This window comes from Ceratotherium simum, chromosome 14 (genome assembly GCF_057802395.1).
Source record: "Ceratotherium simum simum isolate JZ-2026a chromosome 14, ASM5780239v1, whole genome shotgun sequence".
NCBI classification, from domain to species: Eukaryota; Metazoa; Chordata; class Mammalia; order Perissodactyla; family Rhinocerotidae; genus Ceratotherium; species Ceratotherium simum.
Genome location: NC_141913.1, coordinates 23,067,345 through 23,095,312, shown reverse-complemented (window position 1 = coordinate 23,095,312; position 27,968 = coordinate 23,067,345). Strand labels below are relative to the sequence as shown.

Below are 27,968 nucleotides of genomic sequence, written 5' to 3'. Positions count from 1 at the left end.
TCTTGTGTGTACCATAATTTAGTCAATCAGTCTCCTATGTTTGGGCATTTATTAAATTGGTTCCAGTATTTTGCAAATACAAATAATGCTATGATGAATAACCTTGTACATGTGTATTTTCATAGTGTTGGAGGATAGTCTTCAAGGTAAATTCTTAGAAGTAGAATTGCTAGGTGGAGGGATAAATGCACATGTAGTTTGATTAGATATTGCCAAATTTCCCGCCACGGGGCTTGTATCATTTTGCATTTTCACCAGCTATGAACAAGAAGTCCTGTTTCCCGATAGCCTCACCAATTGAGTGCGAAGTCAGGCTTTTGAATTTTTGTCAGTGTGTTCTAGGTAAGAAATGGTATCCCAGTATATTTTAATTTACATTTCTCTTATTATAAGAGAAGGTGAACATCTTTCCATAGATTTGAAGGCCTTTGTGCATCTTTTTAGTGAATTTTTTTTTATGACTTTTGCCCCTTTTTCTGGAGGATTTTTGGTCATTTTTTAAATGCTGCTTCTTTATTAGGAGTATTTGCTCAGTCTGTTACTTGACTTTTGACTTTGCTCCTTTTGTTTCTTGCCATCTGAAAAGTTTTTGAGTCAGAATAACTACAAGTGAAGGCTGTTGCTACCAGATCTGAAAATGTAAGACAAAGATACAGAAATTAAAACAGTATAGTTATGATGGTAAGATAGGCGGAAAGGTCATTAGGATAAAATGGCCTTTTTAGATACAAATATATGTATACATGTGAGTGTATATGTTTTATAAATTTAATATATGATAAAAGTGACCCTTCAAATCACTGATGAAAGGGATTGTTATTTAGGAAGTGTACTGGGCAATTCCTTAACTGTTTAAAAACTAAAGTTAGATCCCTACCTTAAATAATCCACCCAAAAATTTTTAAATAAGTTAAGTAGTTAATAAATGAAACTATCAGAAGACTAGAAGAGGGGCCGGCCCAGTGGCGCAAGAGGTTAAGTGCGCACGCTCCGCTGCAGCGGCCCAGGGTTCGCCAGTTCAGATCCCAGGCGCGCACCAACGCACCGCTTGTTAAGCCATGCTGTGGTGGCGTCCCATATAAAGTAAAGGAAGATGGGCATGGATATTAGCCCAGGGCCAGTCTTCCTCAGCAAAAAAGAGGAGGATTGGCATTGGATGTTAGCTCAGGGCTGGTCTTCCTCACCAAAAAAAAAAAAAAGACTAGAAGAAAATATTAGTTAATTATATCAGCATTTCTCAACCTCAGCACTACTGAAATTTGGACTGAATAGTTCTTTGCTGTGGGGGCTGTCCTGTGCATTGTAGCATGTTTAGCAGCATCCCTGGCCTCTACCTACTAGATATAAGTAGCTCCTTTCTGGTTGTGGCAATCAAAAATGTCTCCAGACATTGTCAAATATCCCCAGGGGTTGAGGGGTGGGGACAAAGTCACCCCTAGTTCAGAATCCCTGATCTACATCGTCTCAACTAGTAGTAGCATAACACCCAAGACTAAAATCACAGAGGAAAATTTTGAAAATGTGTACTACATAGAAAAAACAATCTTTAGTACTTAAAGAAGCTATAAAATTGAGATTCAAGCCGCAAAGTCAAAAATGTATAGCATTAATGACATTAACATTACATAAAAAGTAATCAGTAAGATGACCATCCCAAGAGAAAAATGGATGAAGGACACAGATGATTCACAAAGGAAAATATCTAAATATACAGATATATAAATACCAAAAAATATTCACTATAACTAATAGTCAAAAATATTCAAAATAAAACATGAATAAATAAATGCAGGATGCATACTTTGCCTTTAATATTGGTAGACATTAAAGTTCTTCATGAGTATGGGGAGACAGTTTCATAAAGTGGAAGAAGTATAAATAAGGATAATACTGATGAAGCACAGTGGGCAGTACATGTTAGATCTTTCAAACATATACGTAGCTTTATCCGTGCAATTCTACTTCTGGGCCTTTATCCTAAGGAAATAATTGAACTGTAAAAAAGTTCGTTGCAGTACTATTTATATTTGTTAAACGTTAGGAAAACCTATCGTCTAACAGTAAGAAACTGGTCAAATAAATTAAGGCTTATGCATATATAATGAAATACATTAGGTCAGTGTTACAACTGATGGAGCACATACATGGGAAAATGGATACCTTATAGTGAGAAACTCAGCAACAAAATTGTGTGTGTATTTATATATTTCTGAGACTGATACATTTCATTTTTTTCTTTATATATAAAATTGTTAACATAGATTAGCTTTAGTGGTAAGATTATGTAGAATTTATTCATTTTCATATCTGTATTTTCTAATTTTTTTCCAATGAACATGAATAGTGTGTATAATAAAATAAAAGAATAGGGAGAAATAAAACATTTCTAAATCCTTTATCTCAATTCCAATTTTAGAAAATTTAGTAAAATTTTATTAGTTAAAAAAGTAAGGAATTTTCTATAGTGGTATTCATAAAAGCATTTTTTTAATAACTGAAAAAGATATAATAATACTGATGTCCCAAAATAATTATCCATTTGATAGGCTGCTCTACAGAGGAAAAGAAACCAGAAGGATATTTATCAAACCATTAACCATGGCTATCTCTGAATCAGGCTCCCGAGTGTTATTTTTCATGTGTATTTTCCCTCTGTATTTCCCAAATTTTTACTAATGAACAGGTTACTTTTTTCTTCAGGAAAAAACAGGTTTTTAAAAATCTAAACCAATATCATCTTGTTATTTTTAGCCACATAAATACTATAAAAGAAATGGAGTGGCTAAATTTAGTATTAAAGCAAAACACAGGGGCTGGCCTGGTGGCGCATGCGGTTAACTGCCACGGCGGTCCGGGGTTCCCTGGTTTGGATCTTGGTTGCGCACGGAGGCACCACTTGTCAAGCCATGCTGTGGCAGCGTCCCATATAAAGTGGAGGAAGATGGGCATGAATGTTAGCCCAGGGCCAGTCTTCCTCAGCAAAAAAAGAGGTGGATTGGCAGATGTTAGCACAGGGCTGATCTTCCTCACAAAAAAAAAACAAAAACACAGCGTTTTCTTTTGTGTGTGCACATACATGTCGTGATAGCAAGTTCTCTACTTATTTGTGTGAATAGACTAAAGGAAACTAACCTAAAATTTGATTTATTCTGTTGTAGGTTGCTTCAGGTGAATGCAATGAAGACACGGAAGTTTACAACATCACCCTGTGTACTGGGGATGAACTCACTCTAATGGGACAGGCAGAAATCCTTTACGCAAAGACTTTCAAGGAAAAGTCACGACTCAACACAATCTTCAAGAAGATTGGGAAACTCAATTCCATCAGCAAGCTGGGAAAAGGCAAAATGCCGTGTCTCATTTGCATGAATCACCGGACCAATGAAAGCATTAGCCTTCCATTCCAGTGCAAGGGCCGATTTAGCACCCGAAGTCCCCTGGAACTTCAGATGCAGGAGGGTGAACACACCATCCGCAACATTGTGGAGAAAACCAGGCTTCCTGTGAATGTGACTGTGCCCAGCCCTCCACCAAGGAACCCATACGACCTCCACTTCATCCGCGAGGGTCACCGCTACAAGTTTGTGAACATCCAGACCAAGACAGTGGTGGTTTGCTGTGTGCTGCGGAACAACAAGATCCTCCCCATGCACTTCCCTTTGCACTTGACTGTCCCCAAGTTTAGCCTCCCAGAACACCTGGTGAAGGGGGAAGTATGGCCCGAAACCCTGGTCCATCACTGGCTGGGTATCTGCCAAGAACAGTTCGACATTGATGAGTATTCACGGGCTGTCCGCGATGTGAAAACTGACTGGAATGAGGACTGCAAGAGCCCCAAGAAGGGCCGATGCTCTGGCCACAACCATGTGCCCAATTCCCTTAGCTATGCTCGTGATGAGCTCACCCAGTCCTTCCACCGGCTCTCGGTCTGTGTGTATGGCAACAATCTCCATGGCAACAGCGAGGTGAACCTCCACGGCTGCAGGGACCTGGGAGGAGAGTGGGCTCCCTTTCCTCATGACATCCTGCCCTATCAGGACTCGGGTGATAGTGGGAGCGACTACCTTTTCCCAGAAGCTAATGAAGAATTAGCGGGCATCCCAGGGAAGTCAGAACTTCCTTATGAAGAGCTGTGGCTGGAGGAAGGCAAGCCTAGCCATCAGCCTCTCACTCGTTCCCTGAGCGAGAAGAGCAGGTGTGATCAGTTTAGAGGTTCTGTCCGGTCCAAATGTGCAACTTCTCCTCTTCCTGTCCCCGGAACTCTGGGAGCAGCAATGAAGTCTTCAGAAATTGCCCTACCTCCACCTCCAGTGCCTCCCAAATCTGAAGCCGTAAGTCATTTCTATTTTTGAGTGATGTGCCAGTCGTTCTGTCTCTCTGCTCAGTCATCCACTAATTTATTTTCTTTCCAAAGCAAGGAAAACTCCCCAGTGGAAGATTATCAGAATAAGCAAATTTGCTTAATTTGGAGTGAAATATAAATGGTTGCTAGATTATTGCCAGTTAGGAAGTATAGTTTTACTCTATGTTTGATGAGAAACTCTTTGAGAGTTTTTAATAGGAAAAGTTTAAGCATGACTTTCACTGCCGCCTAGAGAACGGATAATAGGGAGGAGAGAGCAGAAGCCAGGAGACCAGAGAAGAGGTGATTTCAGTAACAGAGGTATGAAATGATGATGCCCTGAACCACAGCAGTTGGTAGCGGTGGATGGTAGGGAGAAATGATCTGCTTTGGAACATGTTTTAGAAGTAGACCCAACAGTATTTACTGATAAATTGGATGTGGGTAGTGAAGGAAAGAGAGAAATCAAGGAAAACTCCCGGGTTTTTAGCCTGAGCAACAGAGTGGATATTAATGCCATTTACAGTGATGGGGAAGACAAAAGAGGGAGTAGATTTATTTGGGGGGAGTGGGCGGTTGAGAGTCCTCAGCGTCCTTTGTAACTCTTTCCTATATCCCTGAAGTTACATTGAGATCAAAGAATAGTGGATGTGCTTGGGTACACATGCACGCACACACCCACACACACACACCCACACGCACACCCCCCCCCCCCCCCTCAGAGCAGAACCAGGTGCCAGGGTGGTTTTATTTAGCACCTTAGACATAACTCATTCAGAGCTTTAGAGGGCTTCTGTCAAATTTTAATGCAAAAAGGTGAATACAGGACAGGAGGAAGGGCCCTCTGTTTTGACCGTGTTCTTTGATTGACAGGCACTCTGAACATTTGCTACTCATTTTTGACCATTGGATTTCATTATATCTGAGAGGAGAAAGCATTAGAGGCCTTGAGTGTAATTCTGTTCATTTATTTGACAATATCTATTGCAGCAATATCTATTTTCTTTTTTTCATCTCTAGCAGAATCCTTAAAAAAAAAAAAAACTTACATGAATCACAATAAATAGAAGAATTGAAATCAAAACCCATCAGACTAAAGCACAGATTGGAGGGAGGGGGGTCTCTATGTGCCCTTGTCCCCTCTCTGCCCGCACTGGGTGGTCTCAGGATGCCTCTCTGGAACCCTCGGGCTGTGCAGAACCCAGTATTAAAACCATGGAATTACTGGATGAGATGCTAGAAATATGACCATCTATAAGACCTGGACTCTGGGCTCTAGTACCTTTCAGTTTTATAGGGAAGGTAACAGATGAAAGAGATGACTATCATACAAGTTAAAATGTGATAAGCAATAGACGAGAGAGATACATAGATAATGTTTGTGGGAATTCAAAGGAGAAAGAAACTTCTAGTTGGATGATAAATGAGAGAAGCCTTCATGGAGGTTATGACAGTTTTAATGAGCTGAGAGAATATATAGGAATTGGAAGAGCCGAGAGATGAGAAAGAAGGGCATTCCAGACAAAATAGCGTGAGCAAAGGTGTGGAAGCTGGGATGGGTGAGGAGAAAGAAGAAGTTTTGTTGGGCCAGTGGAATAGGGTTGAATAGGGTATATGAAGGGCAGTGGTGGCTGAAAGGCTGGAGCCAGGTCGTGGACAGCCCTGAACGTCGGGCAGCACTTTGTGCCAGGCATCATGCTTAGCTGTCCGTGCAGAGCCCTTGTTGCTGCAAAGCTTTCCCAAGAGAGGACCCACCTCTGGCTGTTTGTTCCAGGACATAAGAACTCCCCAGAAACTGCAGGTCTGGCCTTTGCCCTGCTCCTTACAGGATCTTCCAGGGACCTTAAAGCACATGCCCAGAAATCCCTGTACCCAGTTAGGGTCTTGGAATATTTGAGGGAAGTCTTGGTGGAGTCAGAGTCCCTGGTCCTTTTATTCATGTCGGAGGGTGTTCCCCAAAAACGAGGTAAAAAGTAAGATGACACTCCTCCTGGCAAGTCCTCTAGGCAATTTTAGGGATGTCTCAATTCAGCTGTGTATTTGATATTACTTAAAGGTGGAAGCCCTGATCTTCAACAGGAATGTGACCACATGAACTTTTCCTATAGAACTTTGATCCTACCTGGCAACCTAGTGGCGACTCACGTTTGTTGGCTGACTGATTGACTCATCCGACATGGTCACACCCAGAGTCATTTACAAAACCAAGTCTAGAGGTGGGAAATGAGCGCTGCTTGTTTTTTCCGTGGCTAATGAAAGATGAGTAAGAACGTAAATACTAAGAAGCCTTATCTTGACCTGAGTACTAGAAGAAAAATGCTAGAGTTAAATTTGAAAGTAAAAGCAAATCGCATAGGAGAAGAAAAGATTTTGGCCTCCAGTCTAAGCTGTAATTTCTTATGACATAAGAGAATCTTTTCATAGCATGTCCAACATTTATAGAATGCTGTAATCATAATGATTTTTTTTATAAACACCTGAAATCACTTATTTTACCTAAAAAACGGAAAAAATTAGGCATTTTGAATAAGGTCATATTTTTTATTGGTTCTGTAACCATGAAATGAATTTTCCATTTTTAGGATGTGCGTGGGATCCAGAGGACGTCATAATTGTTAGATGTGGCTTCAGCTTGTAATTTTCAAAAGGGAACTTTAATGGGGCATAAATTCAAGTGCTCCCACAGAATTAAATAAACTTTTTTTGGATAGTTACAGTAGAGTAAGTCCTGGGAGAGAGATAAGCCGTATAGCTAACAACTGTCCCACCCGATAATTAAAGATGGCCATAAGCTTTCAAGTGAGGCCACTGTCAAGTGAAACTTTATCTGAGAAGGTGACAGCTCCCACAAGGTCTTTGGGAATGAAAGGAGCTGGAGCAATGGAACAGAGTCAAAGAAAGCGTGTCTTGCATGGTAAGGGAGACAAAGTTGGTAATTGGCGAATGAACTCTATTTTGCCACAGTCCATGACCCAGTCCCATTAAGATCTAGAGTATAGTGGCTCCATTGCTATGTCGGCCTGTTCATTTTCTTCTAGTTCTTCTATTCTTGACTTCCTGATTCAGTGTCCTAAGTTGTAACACATAGTTGTGCTCCCTCTCCAGCAAATTTTGATGGTCTTTGTTTCTTTCTGGAAAAGCGAGAATAAATCTTTCCCCTTCAACGCTGATACCGACTGTGTTTCCTGCGTTGTGCCGCGGTTCTGATGTCATCTGAGTTATGTTTGTCAGCACTTTCCTATCCATATGCTAAGGGGCAAAACTAGGTTGTGGGGCCAAACAGAAAATCCTCAGTGGAGGAATAATCGGTTTAGCCTTGTTAATGTATTTTGTACTTGATGAGGCTATTTAGAATTATGTTCTAGTCCTTATATATCTTTGTAAAAATTGTTTAATACAGTTTTTTTTTTTACACAAAACCAACCACTTATGTCTCCCAAGTATAAGAGGCTATTCCTTTCCTAATGGGAATGTCCCAGGGAAAAATAAACAGTTCCTGGTTCCAGGTGTTGAAGGATGCGCCTACTTGTATCCCTTAGAATTGTTGCACGTGGGCTCAAGCTGAGGGAGCATGCGTGCCTAGCTCACTGAATGGTGACATTTTCACTTTTTAAAACTGCGCAAAGTGCCCTCAAATCAGAATGACTTGACAGTCTCTCTTTAAGTGGATTATCTTTGTTGGTTCATACGTTTATTCTAAACATGTCCTCTTATTTCATAACATTGTGGGCCTCTATCCATTATTTTAATTTTCTGGGTATTGCCTGCTATGTCTAAAATATTTACTCAGATACACTCTACAAGTGACAGTCTTCAAGAGCTGTCTTTTATTTTTTTTTCCTCTTTAGAGGATGCCATTTTGGAGAGCAATGATGGGAAGACTTTATATTGCATGAAATTCTATAAATAAGATGTTTGACTCCCAGACTGCTCTGGTCTGTGCAGTGAATTACAAATCGCTATCAAAACTACAGGATCACAACTCTTCTAAAACCATGTATGCAGCAGTATCCAACTTGGGGACCGCAGGATCCAGGGGTTAATATCCTCCATCTTCTTTAGTAACAGAAAAAAGTGTATTCACTCTTGGTTAGTTGTTAACATTACAACAATTGAGATTCATGAAGGGAAAATCATAAAAGAAGCTCTAGGTTGTGAACCACTGGTTTAAACCAAGTTTTACTGCAACATTGATGAAGAATGTGTTAACCTTTGTGATAGACAGGGAGGCCCACAGCCTGTGAGAAACAGGCTGTAGGGATTGAGTTCTAAGATGGATGGGTAGAATATATTCATTATTATAAGACTGAAAGTCATTGTAAATAAAATTCCTGTAAAAGAGCACACCATGTTGTTGGTATTTGAGAAAAATAAGACTTAAAGGTGTGTTGTGGACCTGTAGCTAGTGTATTAAATTAAGAATATGCAGATTATGACCTGGTGAATGAGGAGGCACAAGCCACCCATGTGGGGTTGGCAGGTAGCTCCCTCAGCATCTGAGCTCCTACTTTGGGGAAGTGAAAACCCCTGGGTCGTTTTCATTGAAGGTGCAGTTTCAATACACTCACACCATGAAAGTAAAGTCACAAGATTTGTTACTTACAGATCCCAGAAATGGGGTGGGGGGCATGCAGTGAGCCGGGAGAAGGGCCGTCCTCTGTCGCAGGTCATAAGTGAGAGAGAGAGAGAGAGAGCAGGGTAGCAAGAATCTATTACTTATCAGATGGTTGGGGCCAATGTCACTAACTTTTCCTGGGCTCACCTCTGAGCAAAAGGATGCCCCAGAAAAAGCAAAGCAAGGGCTTGTGCAGGAATCGTAAGTTCAGGTCCTTATCGAAATGTCCAGTAGTGTTGTCGTACTGTAAAATGGCTAAGCAGCAACTCAAAATAGCTGTTTTCTCATCACAAAAGCGTGAGTTTAATGCCAGATTGACTGGACCTAGTCCATAGGTGCTTGAAAAAACTAACCGAGCTCTATAGAAGTGCATTGGAGTGTCTGAATCTGCCTTAGACAGGCTGAACAACTGATGAGAAGAGGGAAGAAAATCTGAAACATCCTGGGAGTCTTCATTTCCCCTCTCGGTGGAATTTAACTGGAAGCAGGGAGAGAAGTGATCTACCACACTGAGTGATAAATAATTAGAGGCACGTATTATCACGTCCAAGAGCCACACATAAGTTTGAATCCTCACTCTACTGCTTAGTAGCTTTGTACCGTGGGCAAAATATTTAACCTCCCAGAGTCAGTTCCTGTGGAGATAATAACAACTTCTTCATCGCGTTATTGTGTTGTACAGAGCACTTGGCACTTTTCCCTGGTACATAGTAAGCATTCAATAAATAGTAGCAGTAACTGAATATGGGATGGAAGGATTCAAGTTAGGGTCAGATAGAAAGTGAATTTTTGGGGAGGTTTTTTTCCTCCATCCTTCCTTAACTAGGGTATAGACTTCTCCAAAGAGTCATGGAGGCTGGTGGGGATGGCGCATCTACCTCCACAGCCAGGCCAGCAGAGAGCCCTGGCACCCAGGCAGGAGCCAGTTGTCTCCACATTCCAAAAGAGTGTGTGATAGTTTCATTTTGCTAGGTCTCTAAGATATTAGAAAAACCTAATTGGGTTTAAAAATAACAAAACATTCTTTTCATCTGACTTGGAAAATGTCTACTTGATAAGCTAGGTGTTATGTTATAGTTACCCAGCTGTGGAGCCAAATTTGTAATCATCATAAACCACAAAAAAAAGCTACAGAAATGCTCGGCGTCCTGTGGATCCCAATAACATATAATCCTTTAAGGGGGGAATTGGGGGTTTTGAAGAACTATAATGCCTGTGAAAAAGCTGCATGTGGCTCTAAGGCTGCAAACACATGTCAAGAAGCTGAAATTCCCAGGCAACCCTACATAGAAATTTAAAGCTAAGAGGTTGCCTTGTTTGATTCCATTCCTCAGGCGTGGTCATAGTGCCACCAGATGTCACAACCCTGGTTGTGTCCACCCTAAGGGGCCTCATGGGACTACCAAAGTTAAGGAAAAAGCTATAAAAATATGTTCATATATAAGCTGAGAGGAACAGCTATGAAAATTGATTCTACTCTGAATTTTTATCTTATTTTATCTTTGGGCTTTTTCCTTCTATCAAATGTTAATATTAGAAAAGGCATTAAAGGACAGACTTTCTTAAATAAACCTGATGTGTTAATATTCAAGTTGAGGTACTAAAAACATTAATCTGCAAGTGATTATTTACTTTTCAAAATAATTACAGAAAGATTCACTCAGGATTCCACTAATTAATGAGGCCTCCTAAGGCATTTGACATTTAATTAATTTTAATTTCAACTTTTGAGGACTACTCTGTAAGTAAGCCATACCTACATTCCTATTTGTTAATTGAAATAAGGACTAAATTATTACTATTGCGTTTTGGTAATTTTGAAACTAATCACCTTCAATTTCATGTAGGTTATTCTTAAATGAAATCTTCTGGGCCAGGAAACTTTTTTCTCCTGTGTCCCTTGAAAGTCTTAATGATTAGAATGATGAAATAAAGAAATTATAATCTGCTGGATAGATTTTGTTTCAGATCTGCACTCTTAGGTACCATTTGCACAAAACCACGTTAAGAGGAATGTTATATACTATTTAAATATATCTATCATGTATTATACTCCTTGCTCAGAAAAGGTCTTTATTCTCTGCCCCAATGGCGTATTCTTTCTTCTGAGTCCATGGAAGCACCCTAGAATTTAAACAAGTATTCTTTTCAGAACCACTTGCCCTTCTTGTCTCCCAGTGAGCGGCCTCCTGCACCCTCCTCCTTGCCTCCCTCGCCCAAGGCTTGGAGATGGAGGCCATTTCAGACCCAGGTCTGTCTTAGGTCCTTGTCTCAGTGTGTAAAACTGGAAAAAGAAACGTATGCATCTGAGAATCAGCATTTTGACTGTAATCACATCTGCCCTTGCGTAATTAATCAAATAGAGTTTCATTTGTTGCCATTTTGTCATTATAAAACTTTAATTTCTGTTTGGCTGAAAATATCCCTGATGAGTATGTGACAGGGTTGTGAACTCTTTGTATAAAAGCCTCTTTATAAATAAGATTTCTTAAGGCTGTAATGATTTTGTTATCTGGGAGAGGGAGTGTGGGAAGAAATGTAAAATACAGAGCAGAGGGCATGTGGTGAAGGCAAAGTTACAAAGTTCAAGGAAGCATGGTTACAAAACTCCTTTCTTTGGATTGCTCACATTATCCTGAAGCCGGCTTTTTAGAGAAGAAAACTCGTAGTAAAGGTGAGTCCAATTTTGGATCAAGCTCACCTATAGCATATATATTTTCTGAATCATTGTCAACATACTGACCAAGTAATCCTTAACCCACCTAAGTGTGCCAAAATCTCTTTAATGACGGCCCACAATTCCAAGCAGCATGATCTTTGAGACAGGAGATTTTCACCCACAGTCATGTGATGATAGATTTTAGACTGTAGACAAGGAAGCATGTGGCCTTGAGGAGGTGTCTCCAGACCTACTGCCTTGTATTCAAAAGCTGAGTAACCACTGCTATGAAATTGATTTCTTTTTCCCCCCAAAAAAGACAGTTAAGCAAAGAACATGTCATAGTAAATGTTCCATTTACTTTTCTTAAGCCGTCTCTTTGGTCCAGTTAGTGAAGGGGTGTGAAGGTGTCATTTCTTTCATAGAAGACTCATAGGGAATTCCAAGAAACAAAGACTTTCCAAGAAACATTATCATGCCAAAAAGCCCCTATTCCCACACTATGCTATTTCATAAACACTGAGTGTGTCTTTTGTTTCTTGTATTCTTTTAATCCCTAGGAAGTGTCAGAGAAAGATAATGTCACAGGAGAAAGAAAGTAGTTCATGTGTAATGTGTATAAAATACTCCAATTGTATGTAATGTTTGAATTTTTGTCCTCCAAACATCTACGTGTAACTTTGTTTTCTAAGCATGCAATGAAGAGCTTTATATTTTTAACAGATTCTCATGCATTGTTTTTAACATGTGGCTATTTAGGGAGAAGACCTTGTTTTCCATCTATCACAGATTATTGGTCCTTTATCCTGTGCTCAGTTCCCTCCTAGCTAAGCAGAGTTAGAGCTGTGGGGAGTGGAGAAGGGAAAGGACGTTTAAGTGCCTATTGTGGGAGTCAGGAAATCAAGTTCAACTTTCTGGACAGTATTCTGAAAATAAAGAAAATAACCCCATTCTATGATTTTGACCACAGATTGGAGTTGGGTTTTCACTTTGTTGACCACCTTCACTTAGAAACATGAAGCTTCCCAAAGTCATTAATCCTATTGGGTGTGTTCCTTCTTTGCTTTAGCTGTTAGATTATAAGCTACCATTGATTACTTTTCTAGCTTCACATGGCCAGTGATGGTGAAGGCAGAGAGCGATGGAAAAATGTGTGTCCTCCTTTCCATCTTCTTAAATGAAAGGAGAGCACAGCTCCCAGGAGTCAGGGTGCACTCACCCTCCAGGTTACATCGTGCGTGGATATACCTAAGCACATTTTTCAAGTTTCTTTCAAACTTAGAGGAAAAAATGCCATGCTTCCTTCATCCTAGTATCCCTTTCTAATAACTGCCTCCCTCTTCCTTTCCAACCAGTATTCTTGAGAAGAGTGATCTGCCCTCTACAACTCCCCCCTCATCTCCTGTTCTTGCTTTGATTCACTAGAATCTGGCTTCTGCTCCCCTCGCTTGACTCAAGCTTCGTTTGCTAAGATCCCCAGTGATCTGCTAACTATCACATATCTTCCAGACCTTTCCTGACTTCCTGACGTCCTTCCATCTTTACACTGTCGTTCTCCTGCCATCCTCCCCACCCTTGGCTTCTTTGACACCATTTGGACATGCTTCTGCTCTGGGAGCGGTAAGATGCTGCCACTTGTGTCTCTCCTTCTTTGCCTCCTCTTCTGCCCATCCCTTAGAGGCTCAACCTTCTTCGTTTCTCATCTGAGGTCTCAATGCCACCATGACTTCAGATTCTTTCCATCAGTAGAACATCAAGCTCAAAATCAGTATTTTCAAAACTGAACTCCTTGGTTTCTCCCAAGCCCTGTCCATCCTTCTGTATCTGTCTGATAAATGGCACCAGTATTTGTCTCGTCATCCAAGCTCCCAACCAGAGGATCACTCTGGTGGTTTTGTCATGCCTCTGTACCTATTGTGCACTCATAATTCCTTCTTCCTCAAGACTCTCTCAGTAAAATTCCCTATGAATTTGTTCTTCTCCTGCCACCTTGAATGAATTTGTGGTGCCCTTGCTAAGCCTTGCTTGTACTTCTATTATTATACTGTCAATTCTCCATTATGTGTTTGTCTCCCTCCCTCACAACTAATTCCATGAGTTACTCATCTTTGTATACTCAACACTAGCTCAGTGAGCTTGTGATAGGCGCTTAGCATATATTTGAACAAATAAATAGCAAAATGGAATTATCATGTAGTATGTAGGGAAAGGGAAAGGGATAGCCATGTTCTTCAGACTTTTAAGGACAGTGGAAGTATGGTGCCTATGATCCTGGCTGTTAGCCCCCAGGACAGACACTTACTTCAAAGCGCCACTATTAGATTATTTCAGTGTGTTAGAGGGCAGTTGCTTGAATATGCCTCCCTAAGAATATGCCTCATAGACTAAAAAAAAGTGACAATTCGAGAAAGAGCAGAACTCGCCACTTCCGCCTTTCAATAAATTAGCTTTATATTTGGCCCTGGATTAGCAATCTACTGAATACTGAGGATAGTTGTTTTAATCCTAAGTATCTTATATTTAATAAGAATTGAAACACTGAGCATTTAGAAGAGGGAAAGACTTTGTTGTGAAGGAGCAAGGATGAGAGAATTGTGTTGGAAGTGTAACTGCTAGAAAGAAAAGCTATAGACCAGAGAACTGCTCGTGTAGCAAGGCTCTGGGTAGGGATAGAGTCAGCTCTCCCTGCTGCCACCTGAGTCCATGTTGTGCTCATTGTCATAAACCATAGATGCCAAGTGCTTCTCTGTGAACACCCAAGCTACTCATAACCGGAAATTACCTACCAGCAGGCAAAGGTCACCCATAACCTGTGATGGGTGGTAACACCTGCCTCAAAACAGAATGCCCGCCCCTCACTTAGTGCCAGTGTTGGAGGTTTATTCCTCGTAATCCAGGTCCCTTTCCCTCCTTATGCTGCCAGTTGAAGTTCAGTCTTAAATGCTGCCTTGGAAAGGAAGAGAAGGGCTCTCGTCCACCAGGCACAATGTATTCTATTTTATCCTCATTTTAGAATAGTAGTTACCTGGTTGCTAATAATGAGAGCCACGACATTTCCCAATTTAGAAATACCATCATTGTCATTTTCACTCTGATACTATGTCAAATGTGACGATGGTGGAGTTGATGGTGGTCCTATGTGCCAGATCTGCTGGCACCTGTTTTCCCTAGATTGGCACTAATAGGAGGACACAAAAAAATTAACATCCAGCCCAAATGACTTATCAATAACAATTTCCACATAAAAACATAAAAGGCATTCTGATGGTATTGGCTTAAAAATGAAAGTGCCTTTTTCTTGTATTTTTTGTGACATCTGTTAACTTCTACCTGGCATTCTGTGTGACATTTGTGCCAGAGGTGACAGATCCCCACACTCTGCCATCCACAGGGCAGTAATAACAATGATGACAGTCCTTACCAGTTTTACTTTCAGGCTAATTGAATGTACATGAAAAGTAAGTAAATATAAACAGCGTGTTAGTACAGTTCAGAAGCAGTGACCAGTTCTGGTGGCTATTTATGATGGTCCCAGAGCAGCATGTAACATTGGGGGCTGGGCCTTAGGGCTTGGCATTTAGGTGGGATAGCAGTGAGAACTGAAGCAGAGAGAAGGACGGCAAAGCACAAGGCGTGTTTAGGTGACACTGCATCCACCATACTGCGTGAACTTGTGTGTTCATATAGAGGAGGCGTGGGAGAAATAACTAGAAAGATGGAATAGTTTCTTCCAGCTAGAAAGACTACAGAGGGCCTCAGTGGAAGGCAGGAGAGGCTGGACTTTAGCCAGTAATCAGAGGAGGCCACGGGAGATGGGAAGTAACATGATGAAAGCCACATGCTGAGACTTTTAGAAGGAATGTGTTGAAAATGTATCACTTAACAGTGAAATTGAATATGAGGGGAAACTGGAAATAGGGCGATTGGCCATCCAGTCTTGTAAATTGCCTTTTATTGTCAGATAAAATTCATTTCAAGCACAGCTACATTCTTCTTGGATAAAAATGTCCCATGTTGAATCAAATCAAGAGGCGAAGAAAAGTGGAATGATGACTGTTACAAGGGTGTCAGAGATAGGAAGTCAGATGGCACAGTAAACCCTCACTGTTACTTCCGAATCCCCAAATGTATACGTTCCACCAAAGCATATAATTTTCCCATAAAGTGCAGTGAAATATGACTTCATTTGAGGAACCACATCTGCAGCCACAAGTTGACAGTAACACGTGGAGATGTGTAGCAGGGTCAGCTGTGCCCGCCCACTGAGGGCCGCCCTCGAGCACCTGCCTGGTGTAGCACAAGCCACTCATTTGTGCCTCGAAAAAATTACAGCCGGATTCTTGTCATGGACAGGGTCCCTTTAAAGTCATTTTTTGTCTTGTTTTTAAACTACTTTTTCTCCAAAACAGGCTTCAAATAAGCCTAGTTCTTTCCCTTTGAATTCACATGGTTATACCCAAACTACCCTCTCATCACAGTGGAAGGAAATCTCTCTTGGCCCTATGTTCCTATCTCTTTGCTGACCACATCCCATCTCCCAAGAGTAAGATCACACACACACACACACTTGCACACATGCGTACACACTCTCTCGTACATGCATTAGTTCTTTAACTTTTTTCAGGAATCATGTGGCCACCCAGAAAGCTTTCTGTGTCTCACATGCTGGGGTTCAGTTGTAAATGCTCCCCGTTAGCCACGGCTCACCTCACAGGCGCTGTGACCTACAAATGCTTCTTCTCACTACTGCCCCCGCCATGTGGGAGCCCTATTGGAAAGCTCTTTGGAACGGCCCAGTTATGGAAGGAAGTGGCAGAACCACCTCTAAATGACCTTGAGTGCCTGGGGTTGGTTATAAAAACAGGAAAAGAAGACTTCCAATAGGTCAAATTCAACTACAAGTGGCGTCTCTTCTAAGTTCTAAGACCCAGGTCAGCTGATTACTTGAAATTAAAATGCGTGTTATAATTGACATCTAGGTAAGCAGTCCCTAATAAAATGTCATATTTAATGACTAATATCAAAATTTAGAAAATTCCAAGTCAAATTCAATATTAACCATGTTTTCCTCTTGTTCCTTTCTAACCCAATGTTGAGAAGTGACTAAGTGTTTATTTTGAAAATTAAGAAGTGAACTGACAGACTCCTTATCTTCTCACATTTTCCATGCATTCCTATTACTATAAACATAAACAGAATCAAGCACATGTATAATAAAGTTATATCCATCCACCCTAGATTCTAGACGTTCCCTGAGAAAGGAAAGAAACACAATTGGCTAGTGTACAATTCACTAAGATAGAAGGAAGATGACACAATATATTGGTTACTTATTCTGTAACCAGTACATACCCCCAAAGGCTAGGAAGTGGGTGACCCTACCAGAGCTTCAATGTCTATAGTTAGTTCTCAGCTTTTTAAGAAAAAAAGACCCCAAAGTGGTCAAGAGTCCTCCTGGGCCAGCTGGACGATCCTCTCTCTTCCTTGTCCAAACCTCATTTCCTCCCAGATTTTCTTTCTGCAGTCATCCACCACCTTTTTAAGAAGTCAAAAGAGGAAAGCCTGCAGCTGTTGGAGAGGAAAATCGGCTGCTCTGAATATTTTGTTTTAGCCTCAAGAGCTTCTCCAGGTGAAACACTGCATCCAGTGGGTCCCAATAACCAGGGCTGTGGGTCCTCCCCATGGGAGCAATGATCCCCAGCCCCAGGAAGTAACGCAAGGGGTGAGACTTTTTAAATTGCTTCCATTTCACTTAGAATTGAGGTTTGCTAGGTCACCCTTGGTCACGTGACTTTTCTTACTGACTAGCTTTCTCTGGCGTGTGAATCAGGCCTAGGAAGCCAGTTAGAGGCCTGGAGTTCAGTGTAGGTGGTAGAAGACACAATGTAACATGAACCCATTTCATTTGGTCTTAAGCAAACTCAATACTAAAGCTAATGGACGCTTGCTGTTTCATTGTCTTTATTCCCCCAGAGCTGCTAGGACAGGAAGGAGTGGAAGGCAAAGGTGGAAAAATTGGTGGGGACATGGCCTAAAATCAGGCGAGGGCACATTTGACAAAGTCAGAATTGGTTCTTTTTTACCTGTGTAGCAGAACCAAGGAGAAACTGCCCCCTGCTGCCTGACACAGAGAAGTACATAAAAATATGTCCGCTTCATTAAAACCAATTGTATTCTGATGCTCGCAGTGAATGGAAAACAAACTGGGGTGATGGCAGGCAGACTCAAGGAAGCTGCAGTGTTACAGGTCACCTAGCTCCTCTCCAATGTGAAGGTGAAGGGAGGATGAGAGAAGTAGAGGCAACTCTTATAAAAAGTACTCTTTTTTTGGATTAGGGCTGCTGCCTCATTACTCCATCTGCAGCCTTGTTTCCTCAGAGTGTGGTCCGTGGTCCAGAAGCATCAGTATCACTTGAGAGCTTGTCTCAGGTCATACTGAGACAGAATCTGCATTTCAACAAGATCCCCAGGCGATTCATGTGCACATTTACATGTGAGAGGCCCTGAATATAACTCAGAAGGAGCTTTAACACTGGAGAAGTTCCACCCTTCCTTAAGGTTTGGATGAAATTGAACTCAATTTGAGCAGTAAATAAACACAACTCAATAGGAGAGTTTAATCCTCTTATGTGATCGCCCTTATTTTCTTAATACTCCTGTTTTATACATCCTCACATATCACTAGCTCTTTAACTTGCTGTATTTCACATTACTTGCTGTATTTCAGCAGCAACTGGCACTTGCCAAGCAGTTTCTTTCAAAATAAGTCTATCCCAGCAAGTAGGCGACATTTGTCGTTTTTATCTCTGGCATCCTCTGTGTTTCCCATCACTCTTGTCTGCTCCAGTCTTCTCTCTCCCTTCCTTACATCCCTGCTGTTATCGTTTTAAGAGTAGCGACTTGACCCCACAGAATCCAGCTGGCCCCCCGTGGCATTGTCAGTCTGTTGCTAACCCAGAGTGTTCTTTTCTGCGCCAGGTCAGGGAAGAATGCCGGCTCCTGAACGCCCCACCTGTTCCGCCCCGAAGCGCAAAGCCTTTGTCCACAAGTCCCTCCATCCCTCCTCGCACAGTCAAGCCAGCGCGGCAGCAGACTCGCTCTCCCAGCCCCACCTTGTCCTACTATTCTTCAGGGCTGCACGACATGTAAGTCTTAACGCCAGGGCCCCCTTCAACATGATTCCTCTCATCAGCCAGGTCACGGTTTCTTGAGGACAGTTTTAGAGTAGCCGTAACCTAGGCAGGTGGTGGGAGAGGAAGTGTTCTTTTTCAACATTAAAAAGAAAAATTTACTGGAAGAGCACGATGGGGCCCTGTTGGTGTTGAGCTAGGACGGAAGAGCCAGTGACCTGGGAAGACACAGAATCTGTGAGAAATTCAGTGATAAGGGCTAGCATCTAGTTCTTTCCACTTTGACTTCAACGCAAGCAGACAGCACCTTCAACTAGGACCTGGAATTGAAAGGGTCCTATTGGCTCTCTATCTGCATTTCCACCCAGGACAGGAATCCCTCTTGACCGTCACTGTCAGGTAGCCATCACCCCTGTCTGGATTCTTTCAGTGCTGGGAGCCGTTCTCTCGCAGTGTGGCTCATTCTGTCATTGGCAAACGCCAGTAACTTTTTTTTTGAAATCTTTCATTATATCAAGTTGAAATCTATCTCCATGTAACTTTCAACTATTTCTTATGTCTAGAAAAACCAATCTAGGTCCACCCTGCTTCTCTTTATCAGCCTGTGAAAAATGTGAAGTCAGCTATGATCTAAGTCTTCTCTTCTCCAAAAGAGACAGCCTCGGTTCCATCAGCTGTTTCCCCTGACATCACTGGTCCCTCGTCAGCCTGGTCACCCACCCCTGAGCACACTCTGGTTTCACTGTCGCTCTTAAAATAAGGCCCCAGAGCTGAAGTGCTACTCCACGTGTCATCTTTATAGTTGAAAGTAGCTCTTCTTTGTAGGTATTTTTTTGTCCTCTGGACATTTAAATCCTTGTCTAATGTTATTCAATTGTACAGAAACCAAGGCAAGCGTAAGCATTTTATTTGAAGCATTTCTTCCTACCTCAGACTGTTGAATGGAAATAGAGTCACAGATGGTGATGAGGTGGTCACGTCACTGTAGCACAAGGATGGCAGCATGAGGCACCCATTTACTGCTCTCTCACTCCTCCGCTGCCCACTGCAGACATCACTAATCAATCACAGCACCTGTTGATGATAAGCCCAAACATGGCTTATGAATTTTTCTCATCATAAAGATCCAGGCACGCACTAACAATGATTTTCTTCGTAGTTAAAAAAAAAAAAATTATATATTTGCCATCGCCACTGTAGTATTTTAAATCATTATGTTCGTATCCATAATTACCAATGTATTTTAGTCATTTAAAGACTTTTTAAAAAAAAAAAACCAACGAGCTTAGCAGGTACTTTATTGACTCCATAATAAGAAATATTTTTTTCCTCAATTTTTCCTACATTTTTCTACTCAGAAGTAACATCTATGGGATAAGGAAAGGCCTGGGGTTTGCCTTTTATTGTTTTACTAATCTCCTTTCCTGTGTTTGCTTTTAAGCAGCGTTACTAAAAGTGACACAAGTCCTTCTGAAAGTGCTCCTGTTTCCTGCTATCCGTGTAACCGAGTGAAGACTGATTCTGTGGACCTGAAGTCCCCGTTCGGAAGTCCTTCTGCTGAAGCTCTCTCCTCCAGGCTCTCGTGGCCTAACCATTATTCGGGAGTGTCAGAGAGCCAGACCAGGAGTGACTTCCTGCTGGACCCAAGCAGGAGTTTCAGTTATCCCAGACAAAAGACGCCAGGCACACCAAAGAGAAACTGCCCAGCACCGTTTGATGTTGATGGCTGTGAGCTCTCAGCCAGCCCGCCTGGCTCAGTCACTGCAGAATTCAGTAGCAGCGTCTCTGGTTGTCCCAAGTCAGCCAGCTACTCTCTGGAGAGCACGGATGAGGAAACTCTTGCAGCTGGCACAACAAAGCAGAGTGTCTCGTGCCCTGCCTTACCCCCCAGGGCCCCAAGACTAGTGGAAGAGAAAGCGACCTCCGAACCTTCTCCTTTGCCTCTGAAAATCGATGGTGCTGAGGAGGACCCCAAGGCTGGGTCACCAGACCTCTCTGAGGACCAGTACTTTGTTAAAAAGGGCATGCAGGACATCTTCTCCGTCTCCTACCCTTTCTCGTCTCCGCTCCACCTCCAGCTGGCCCCCAGGTCCTGCGGCGATGGTTCCCCATGGCAGCCCCCTGCCGACCTGTCGGGACTCTCTATAGAAGAAGTGTCCAAGTCGTTACGGTTTATTGGTTTGTCTGAAGATGTCATATCGTTCTTTGTTACTGAAAAGATTGATGGGAATTTGCTTGTTCAACTAACAGAAGAAATCCTGTCAGAGGATTTCAAATTGAGCAAACTGCAGGTGAAGAAAATCATGCAATTCATTAATGGCTGGAGGCCCAAAATATAACCAAATGACCCCAGCTAGTATTGAACAAAACTGATACATGTGTGTGCTAGAAGGGGTGGGCTGGGACACAAGTTCATGTTTTTTTTGCACTAAAATCCTTCTCTGTAAATAGGGATAAGAGAAACTCTTACTATGCAGATTACGTTTTTGAATGGTGAACAGGCTATTTTGTACATGAATAAAAATGCTGTACAGAACACTTAGAGGTGTGCCTTGTACGTCCCTCAACACTCAACAGCTGCTAAAAGACAAAAGGCATGTTCAGAGAAATACTTCTTACCCAAGTAGGTGTATGTGAGAAGGTATGATATTTATTACAAAATAGCCAAAGCTGAAAGACGTAAGAATCTTAAAAAAAACAAAAAAAATACTTTGAACAACAGTTCCCTCCTTTGGAGGGAATCGACTTTAGACAATTAACTCTCTTCTGTGCTCTGTTTGGATTGCTTAATGCTAATTGTTTTACTCTTGTGCCTGAAAATGTTAGTGATATGAAATGACACTTTAATGTTACATGCTTGGTGGGGATCTTTTCATCAAAAGGCGTTTTCCAAAAGTCGTGTAGATAGAGCATATAAGACATCCTTAGAAATAATACAAATGACGACCACAATAATTTGTCTATAACTGCTGCTAATTTTATTAAGCAGAGAAAAAAAACAATATATACATATATGTGTATATATGTGTATACACAATATAAATGTATATGTTTTAAACATCATTATGAGTCTGATATTTTAGATAACATCTGTTCACTAGCAAATATCCATTGAGGTTTGGGGCCTGACTCTTCTAGGAATAGTGGACAGAATGATTCCAAAGATTCTCAGAACCCTGTCACTCAAGGCTCAGTCTTATTAGGCTTCATCACTGAAAACTTGGAACAAATCAATAGAGAGTCTGTATTGAAGAATTAAATTTGATTTTAAGCCCATTGTGGGGCTGGATTTTGCATATAATACTCCCGTGCTGATGTCTGAGGAAATGACAATTTCTGTCAAATGGTAATTCTCTTGTTTGACGGTCTTATTCTCCTGGCGTCTGACAGTGAGCGCTCTGAAGGGCATTTCTGAGAGTGTGTTCGGTGTTCTCAACGTGCTTTGTGCTTTAGGAGAGCTCGGAAATCAGACATACCATCTCTGTTATTATATGTGCTACATCTGTTGAGTAATTCTTACAAGTATCAATAAGTGGGCTTGTTTAGTTCATAAATCTCTTCTTTCCTCTCTTCCAAAGAAAGATTATTACCATATTTTTATTCCAAGAATTCCGGGACATTATTCTGACAATTTTTGCCAAATGTGATTAAATAATCCAAAATATAATGACCTCATCATCATTATTGAAGGAATATAAATCTTAGAAAAGTTTTAGTTCTCTAAGCAAGCCATCGTATCTGTAGCCCTGCCTCCCGCCGGAGTCTGATTCTAGATGTACAGACAGGCTGTGATAGAGGTTAGCCACCCAGATGTCAGCATGACTTGCAGGATTGGCTTATATTTTATTATCTGCTCTTCCTGCTCACCAAAATACACAAACAAATGTAAAGACAAGACCCACCAGTCTAGTTTTGCAGACCTGTCCAATGTGGGTTTATTTCTTGGCATTAAAAAGATATTTTTAATCCATCTCATGGTTTAGAGTTGAGGTGAATTGATACCTCTTCTCATTTTCCATCTTAAATCTCCTTTAAAAAAAAAAAAACCAGCGTTTTTCCCTGTAACATGTCTCCCAAAATGTAAATACTATACTCGAGGTAACAAGTACCCCATAAAGAGAGTACCCTGTAAAACTTGTCAAACTGGAGCACCTCTTCCAAAGTAACTGACAAATCTATGTAGAAGTTTCCAGTACTGCACTCACATGACATGAGACCCCTCAATTACTTGCATGTTTAGAAAACATCCTTCTGTGTGTGGGGCAACTCCCTTAGTAAAGTTAACCTCTCAGAACTTTCCTTTAAAATAAAAACAGGATGCAATTGAAAAGCTGCAGGTTTTCCTTGGCAAACCCTTGCAGAATCTGTTTTAAAACACTTAGCCGTTAGACACAATTCTCAAATTCAGGAGAGAGGAACAGGGTGGGTTTGAGTCTACTATGAAGGTTGCCCCACATAAACAACTGACTCCTTTTATCTTTTTCCTTTTCTTTTTGTTTTTCCTTTTGCAAAATCTCTACACAAAATAGTTTCTGGTTTTTGTCTTGGCATATTTGTCCTGAGTTTATATTGATGCCAGTGTGGAGACTCCTTGAGGGCGGGGATTATGGCCTTTGATTCTTGTATTCAGATTCATTGAACTTGTGTGAGCTGAGCACTGTGCTGGTATGAAGCGACAAAGCTGAAAAAAAGACAAGGCTCCTACCCTCTTGGAACTCATAATATTTATATTTAAAATCACAGTTGTTGAGACTGCGTATGTGTGGGTAAGAGAGACATGAAATCCTCTGGCAGTTAGATGTACAGAGAGTTAAGTGTGCCCTGTCTGTGAAGAATCTGCAGATTGAAGAAATGGCAGCCTCTATTAAAGGGGTATAAAATAAACACCACAAGACCATTAAAACTTGGAATACATTGGAGGCAGAAAGTATCTCTGACTCCCATTAGCTAGTCTCTTTAACAGATGTGGAATTTTTTTTAATTGTAATAATCTTCTGGCATCTCTAAAGCCACAGATATATGTAATTGCTGTTCCTAAACTGAACACTTGTCTGTAGAGGACCTTGGCCCCCTGACTAGACAAGGCATGCATAGCCAGAGAGAATCATGAGAAGAACCGCAGAGCAGGGGTAGGAAGGAAACAGCTCTTCTCATCTGAGAACTGCGATTTTGCAGTGAAAAGCGATGTATGGAGATTCCCACAAGCAGAACTTTCTCTAACCAACCAGGTCAAGACTGAGTACATCTTCTGGCAGGTTCCCTGCAGTCTGTCCAGTGACCATGGTGCTTGGGGGAAGATGTCTGTCCAAACAGGACTCTTTTTGGGGGTCTTTAAATTCATGGCTAAAATCATCATGGCCCCCATCAGAAAAGAAAATCAGCAATAAACCAAACCAAGCAGCTAAATGTAAAATGTGGACCTGACTCATGTTGAGAGAGAGAACTCAAACGCTCACAGATCAATTCCTTCTCAGAATCTTATACACGCCTGCAAATTCTCTTTTTAAGTTGAGCTGCTCAACTTTATGAACTGTGAAATTTACGTTTATACTCTTTCAACCCACATAGACAGCAAGCTGCGAGCTGCCCATTCGGCTAAATTGCAGTGTTTATTCTTGTCTCATGTAGAAATAAAACAACAGTCTCATGGAAAAATGTTGTGACAGTCCATTCCAACCGTTTCAGACATGTACATAAACACCCTCTGCTCACATTCCAGAACCACCTGCACATCATCCATACAGCTCCTCGAGAAGTTCGGGGGATGGGTGTGGATGGATAGAGAGGGTCCTTCATTTTCCAAACACTTTGTATAACAAGTCACTACTCATCATGCCTACAGAGTATAAGATTAACACTTTGAATAACAAACTGGAAAACAAAACAGTTCTCCAAAGAACCTGGTGAACTGTTCGAAGAAAATTCCAACTTCAGTCCACCAGAAGAGTTAAATCTGTTGGACACACAAGACTTTCAGAAACTATGTCCATTATATCAATTCCCACTATTTTTCTAGTAATATAAAGGCACCAGGCTGCTAGGACAAGAAGCTTAAAATGCCCAGAGTGCACATGATGGAAAGTAGGACTTTCATAGTGTGGGGTTATGATATTGTGGAATTCTTATGGCCACTTCTTGTCAAATCACATTGTGTAGTCTTCAAAACTTGGTGTTTTAAAATTTATCTCATTGTGAAGGCCAGAAACGGGGTAAACATGATTTCAGTTAAAACTATATATAAATATCTTCTGTAATTTTGCTGCTCTAATTTTTAGGCTATGAATTTTGTAATGAGCTTATCAGATTATGAATTTCCTTTGTTTACAATCTCATGTAGTAGGGCTCAGATAATTTCTTAGCTGTAAACCTTTTCTCCCATTTTCACGTTAAATTCCATTTAAAATATTGTTTAAGCTAAGCCTAAAAATTGAACTCAGTTAAAAATTTGGGAAGTTTTCCTTAACTTACATGGAAATGGTATATTCTTTTCAAAAAATTTTGTAACCATCTTTGCAGTTTTTTTGCTTGGAAAACCTGGATTGTTAACTACCAGTTGACAATTACATTAGTGTCCAGAGCATTATCTAACGGGCCCAATGTGTACCTCAAGATAAACATGGTATGTGACGTTTAAAAAATTCATTGTTGATTTATATGGTTCTGAAATGTCTATAAATAAAGAAATTTTAAACGTTTCCCTTCTTGCAGTTGTTCCTCGGTGAGTCGGACCTAGTGCATAGTTTTCTAGAACCTCTCTTCTCCGCCCTCACTAAGGAGAAGGGAACTTGTCTGAAGGGCTTCTTAATGCTGCAAGCCCATTCCATATTACGAGCTTGAGGACTGGCTGTTGTACATAGAAGAAGCCGGGAACCAGGTAACCTGATGGCATTCGAAGAGAATCCAGTACCTGTGTGGACAGGAGTGAGAACAAAAGACAAATATAGATGAAGTGGTGATCTTTCAAAAAAAAAAAAAAAGTTTATGTTCATATGAGGAAAAGAAAGATAATACAAATTCATATCTCTTTGGCTTATATACAGTTTAACTTATATAATTACAACTAGCATAAACAGCAGAAATGGCTGGAGGTACTAGAGAAAGTCATGAGCACCCAGCATCTGTGGCATCCATCAGTAAGTTCTACAGAGAAGTTGGCAAAGTGGATGTTGGTTAAGGGAGCTTTTATTGTACTCCAAATAGCATGAAATAGCTTCCCAACATTTTGTGACCTAAATCTTCCTGTCTTTTTTTTTTTTTTTTTGCTCAAACCATTTCATTGATGGAATTTGGGGGAGGATCAAGGGCTGGGAGCACAATGAGATCAGATGTACTTGGCCAGATCCCAGCCAGGATCTCCCCAGATTCACAGTCCCCAAAAAGTCTTCCTGTCTTATTTTACTAGACAAAGCATCCCTACATCGTTCATTCCTTCTTGTACTTAAGCATTCAACCCTTCTGTCCTATTTCACGGGGATAAAACTTGTGACTAAACCCACAGGTGGCCACTTACCTGGATTTCAGGAATGTGCACTGGAAGAACTTGTAAGATTGATGTGGGTTGGCTAAAATGTCCAAGGATCTACCTCAAGGTCCCAGGAGTACTTACATCAGAAATACATCAAGACATTTGACTCCCCCAAATTCGATATTGCAAAGGAAATTTGAGTTTAGAAATAAGTTGGATTAGAATCAAATCCTACATATCTGAGGTTAGAAAAAGCCAAATCATTGAAAACAATGAGTAAGTGCTGGGTAAATTCTTATTTCACTGAAGCAATTTTTCCTTAAGATGCCCTCTTCTCTACTTCAGCCTCTCCTTGCTTAGCTAACTCATACACATCCTTCAGGATTCACCAAGTCTCATCCCCCCAAGTCGATTAGGTTTCACTCATCTGTGCTGACAGCATGCTGTGCATATCTCTGACCCTTTGTAAGATATTGGGACTTACCTCTTCATTGTTATATCTTCAAAAGTAGATGCTAGTTGAGCTTCTATTGAGTGACAGCATGAACGCCTTCACATTCCTGATGGCGACCAGTCTTTTTGTCATCAAGATCAAGACTGTAGTCTCATAACATCAGAAGGAAATAAAGTCAAACAAATGACATAAATGAAACTTGAACGTCATAAAATTTCTGAGTAGACTAAAAGAGAGCAAGATAGGAACTTGTTTAGAGATCCCAGATTGAGTTTGTATCACCTGCCAACGAATAAATTTTTCTTCTTACAGTTTAATTAAGCCAGTGACTTCAATTGTTTAGTGGATATAAAACGAAGTAAAAAAGAACAGCGTGTTCCCATAGATTGACTCAAATATTGGCTCTAAAAGACACAGGCAATTGAAGGGTAGTCGATGTGGTTGCATGACCTCAGCTAGGAGTGATCTCAGGACCAGAGGCAGTGATGGGTGAAGATAGATAAACAGTTTCTGGGTGCTCACAAGCACAATGGCCCGGAGATGTTGCGAAGGGCATAGGAAATTCTATTGGTGGGCAGATCACAGAAGGTTAGAGCCAGAGGAAACCTTGGAAATGATCTGGCCGAACCTCTTAACTTTATGAGAATGAAACCATGAAGGGTAAATGACTTCCCCCAGGCCACATACGGTTTGTGACACAACCAGAGCTAGAAATAAAGTCTCCTGGTTCCCCATTTTATACTTATTCCATTACAACATTGTCTCCCAATTTCCTCGACATTTAACTTCTTAAAATAACATTTAATGGTTTTTGTTTTTGTTTTTTCCTTTTTTGTGTGTGTGAGGAAGATCAGCCCTGAGCTAACATCCATGCCAATCCTCCTCTTTTTGCTGAGGAAGACGGGCTCTGAGCTAACATCTATTGCCAATCCTCCTCCTTTTTTTCCCCCCAAAGCCCCAGTAGATAGCTGCATGTCATAGTTGCACATCCTTCTAGTTGCTGTATGTGGGACGCGGCCTCAGCATGGCCGGAGAAGCGGTGCGTCGGTGCACACCCGGGATCCGAACCTGGGCTGCCAGCAGCAGAGCGCGCGCTCTTAACTGCTAAGCCACGGGGCCGGCCCCATTCAATGGTTTTTTAGCGCATTTAATTCCCTACTCTGCTTCTTCAACTTCTCTTTCTTCTAAAGCTAAAGAATAGGAGACAATCTTGAATGGATGCTCCCCAGTCAGCGCTAGCTGGAAATCAAGAGAAACCTCTCCTGCCTATAAAATGGAAGCTCTGAGCATGTCTCCTGCTTTT

General features: G+C 41.2%; 1 protein-coding gene across 3 annotated transcripts in view; it reads left to right on the top strand.

The window, feature by feature from the left end:
- The window catches only part of GAREM1 (GRB2 associated regulator of MAPK1 subtype 1), a 192,400-nt gene extending 166,959 nt beyond the window's left edge, over positions 1-25,441 (top strand). For 2 of the 3 annotated variants that reach the window (XM_087439113.1, XM_014781316.2), the window contains 3 exons: positions 3,159-4,331; positions 18,595-18,761; positions 20,188-25,441. In XM_087439113.1, the coding sequence (XP_087295239.1) occupies positions 3,159-4,331; positions 18,595-18,761; positions 20,188-21,085 (2,238 nt within the window). In that variant the 3' untranslated portion in view covers positions 21,086-25,441. The remainder of the gene's footprint in view (positions 1-3,158; positions 4,332-18,594; positions 18,762-20,187) is intronic. The other variant, XM_004422430.3, reaches the window with a different exon arrangement.
- The last annotated feature ends 2,527 nt before the right edge of the window (positions 25,442-27,968 follow it).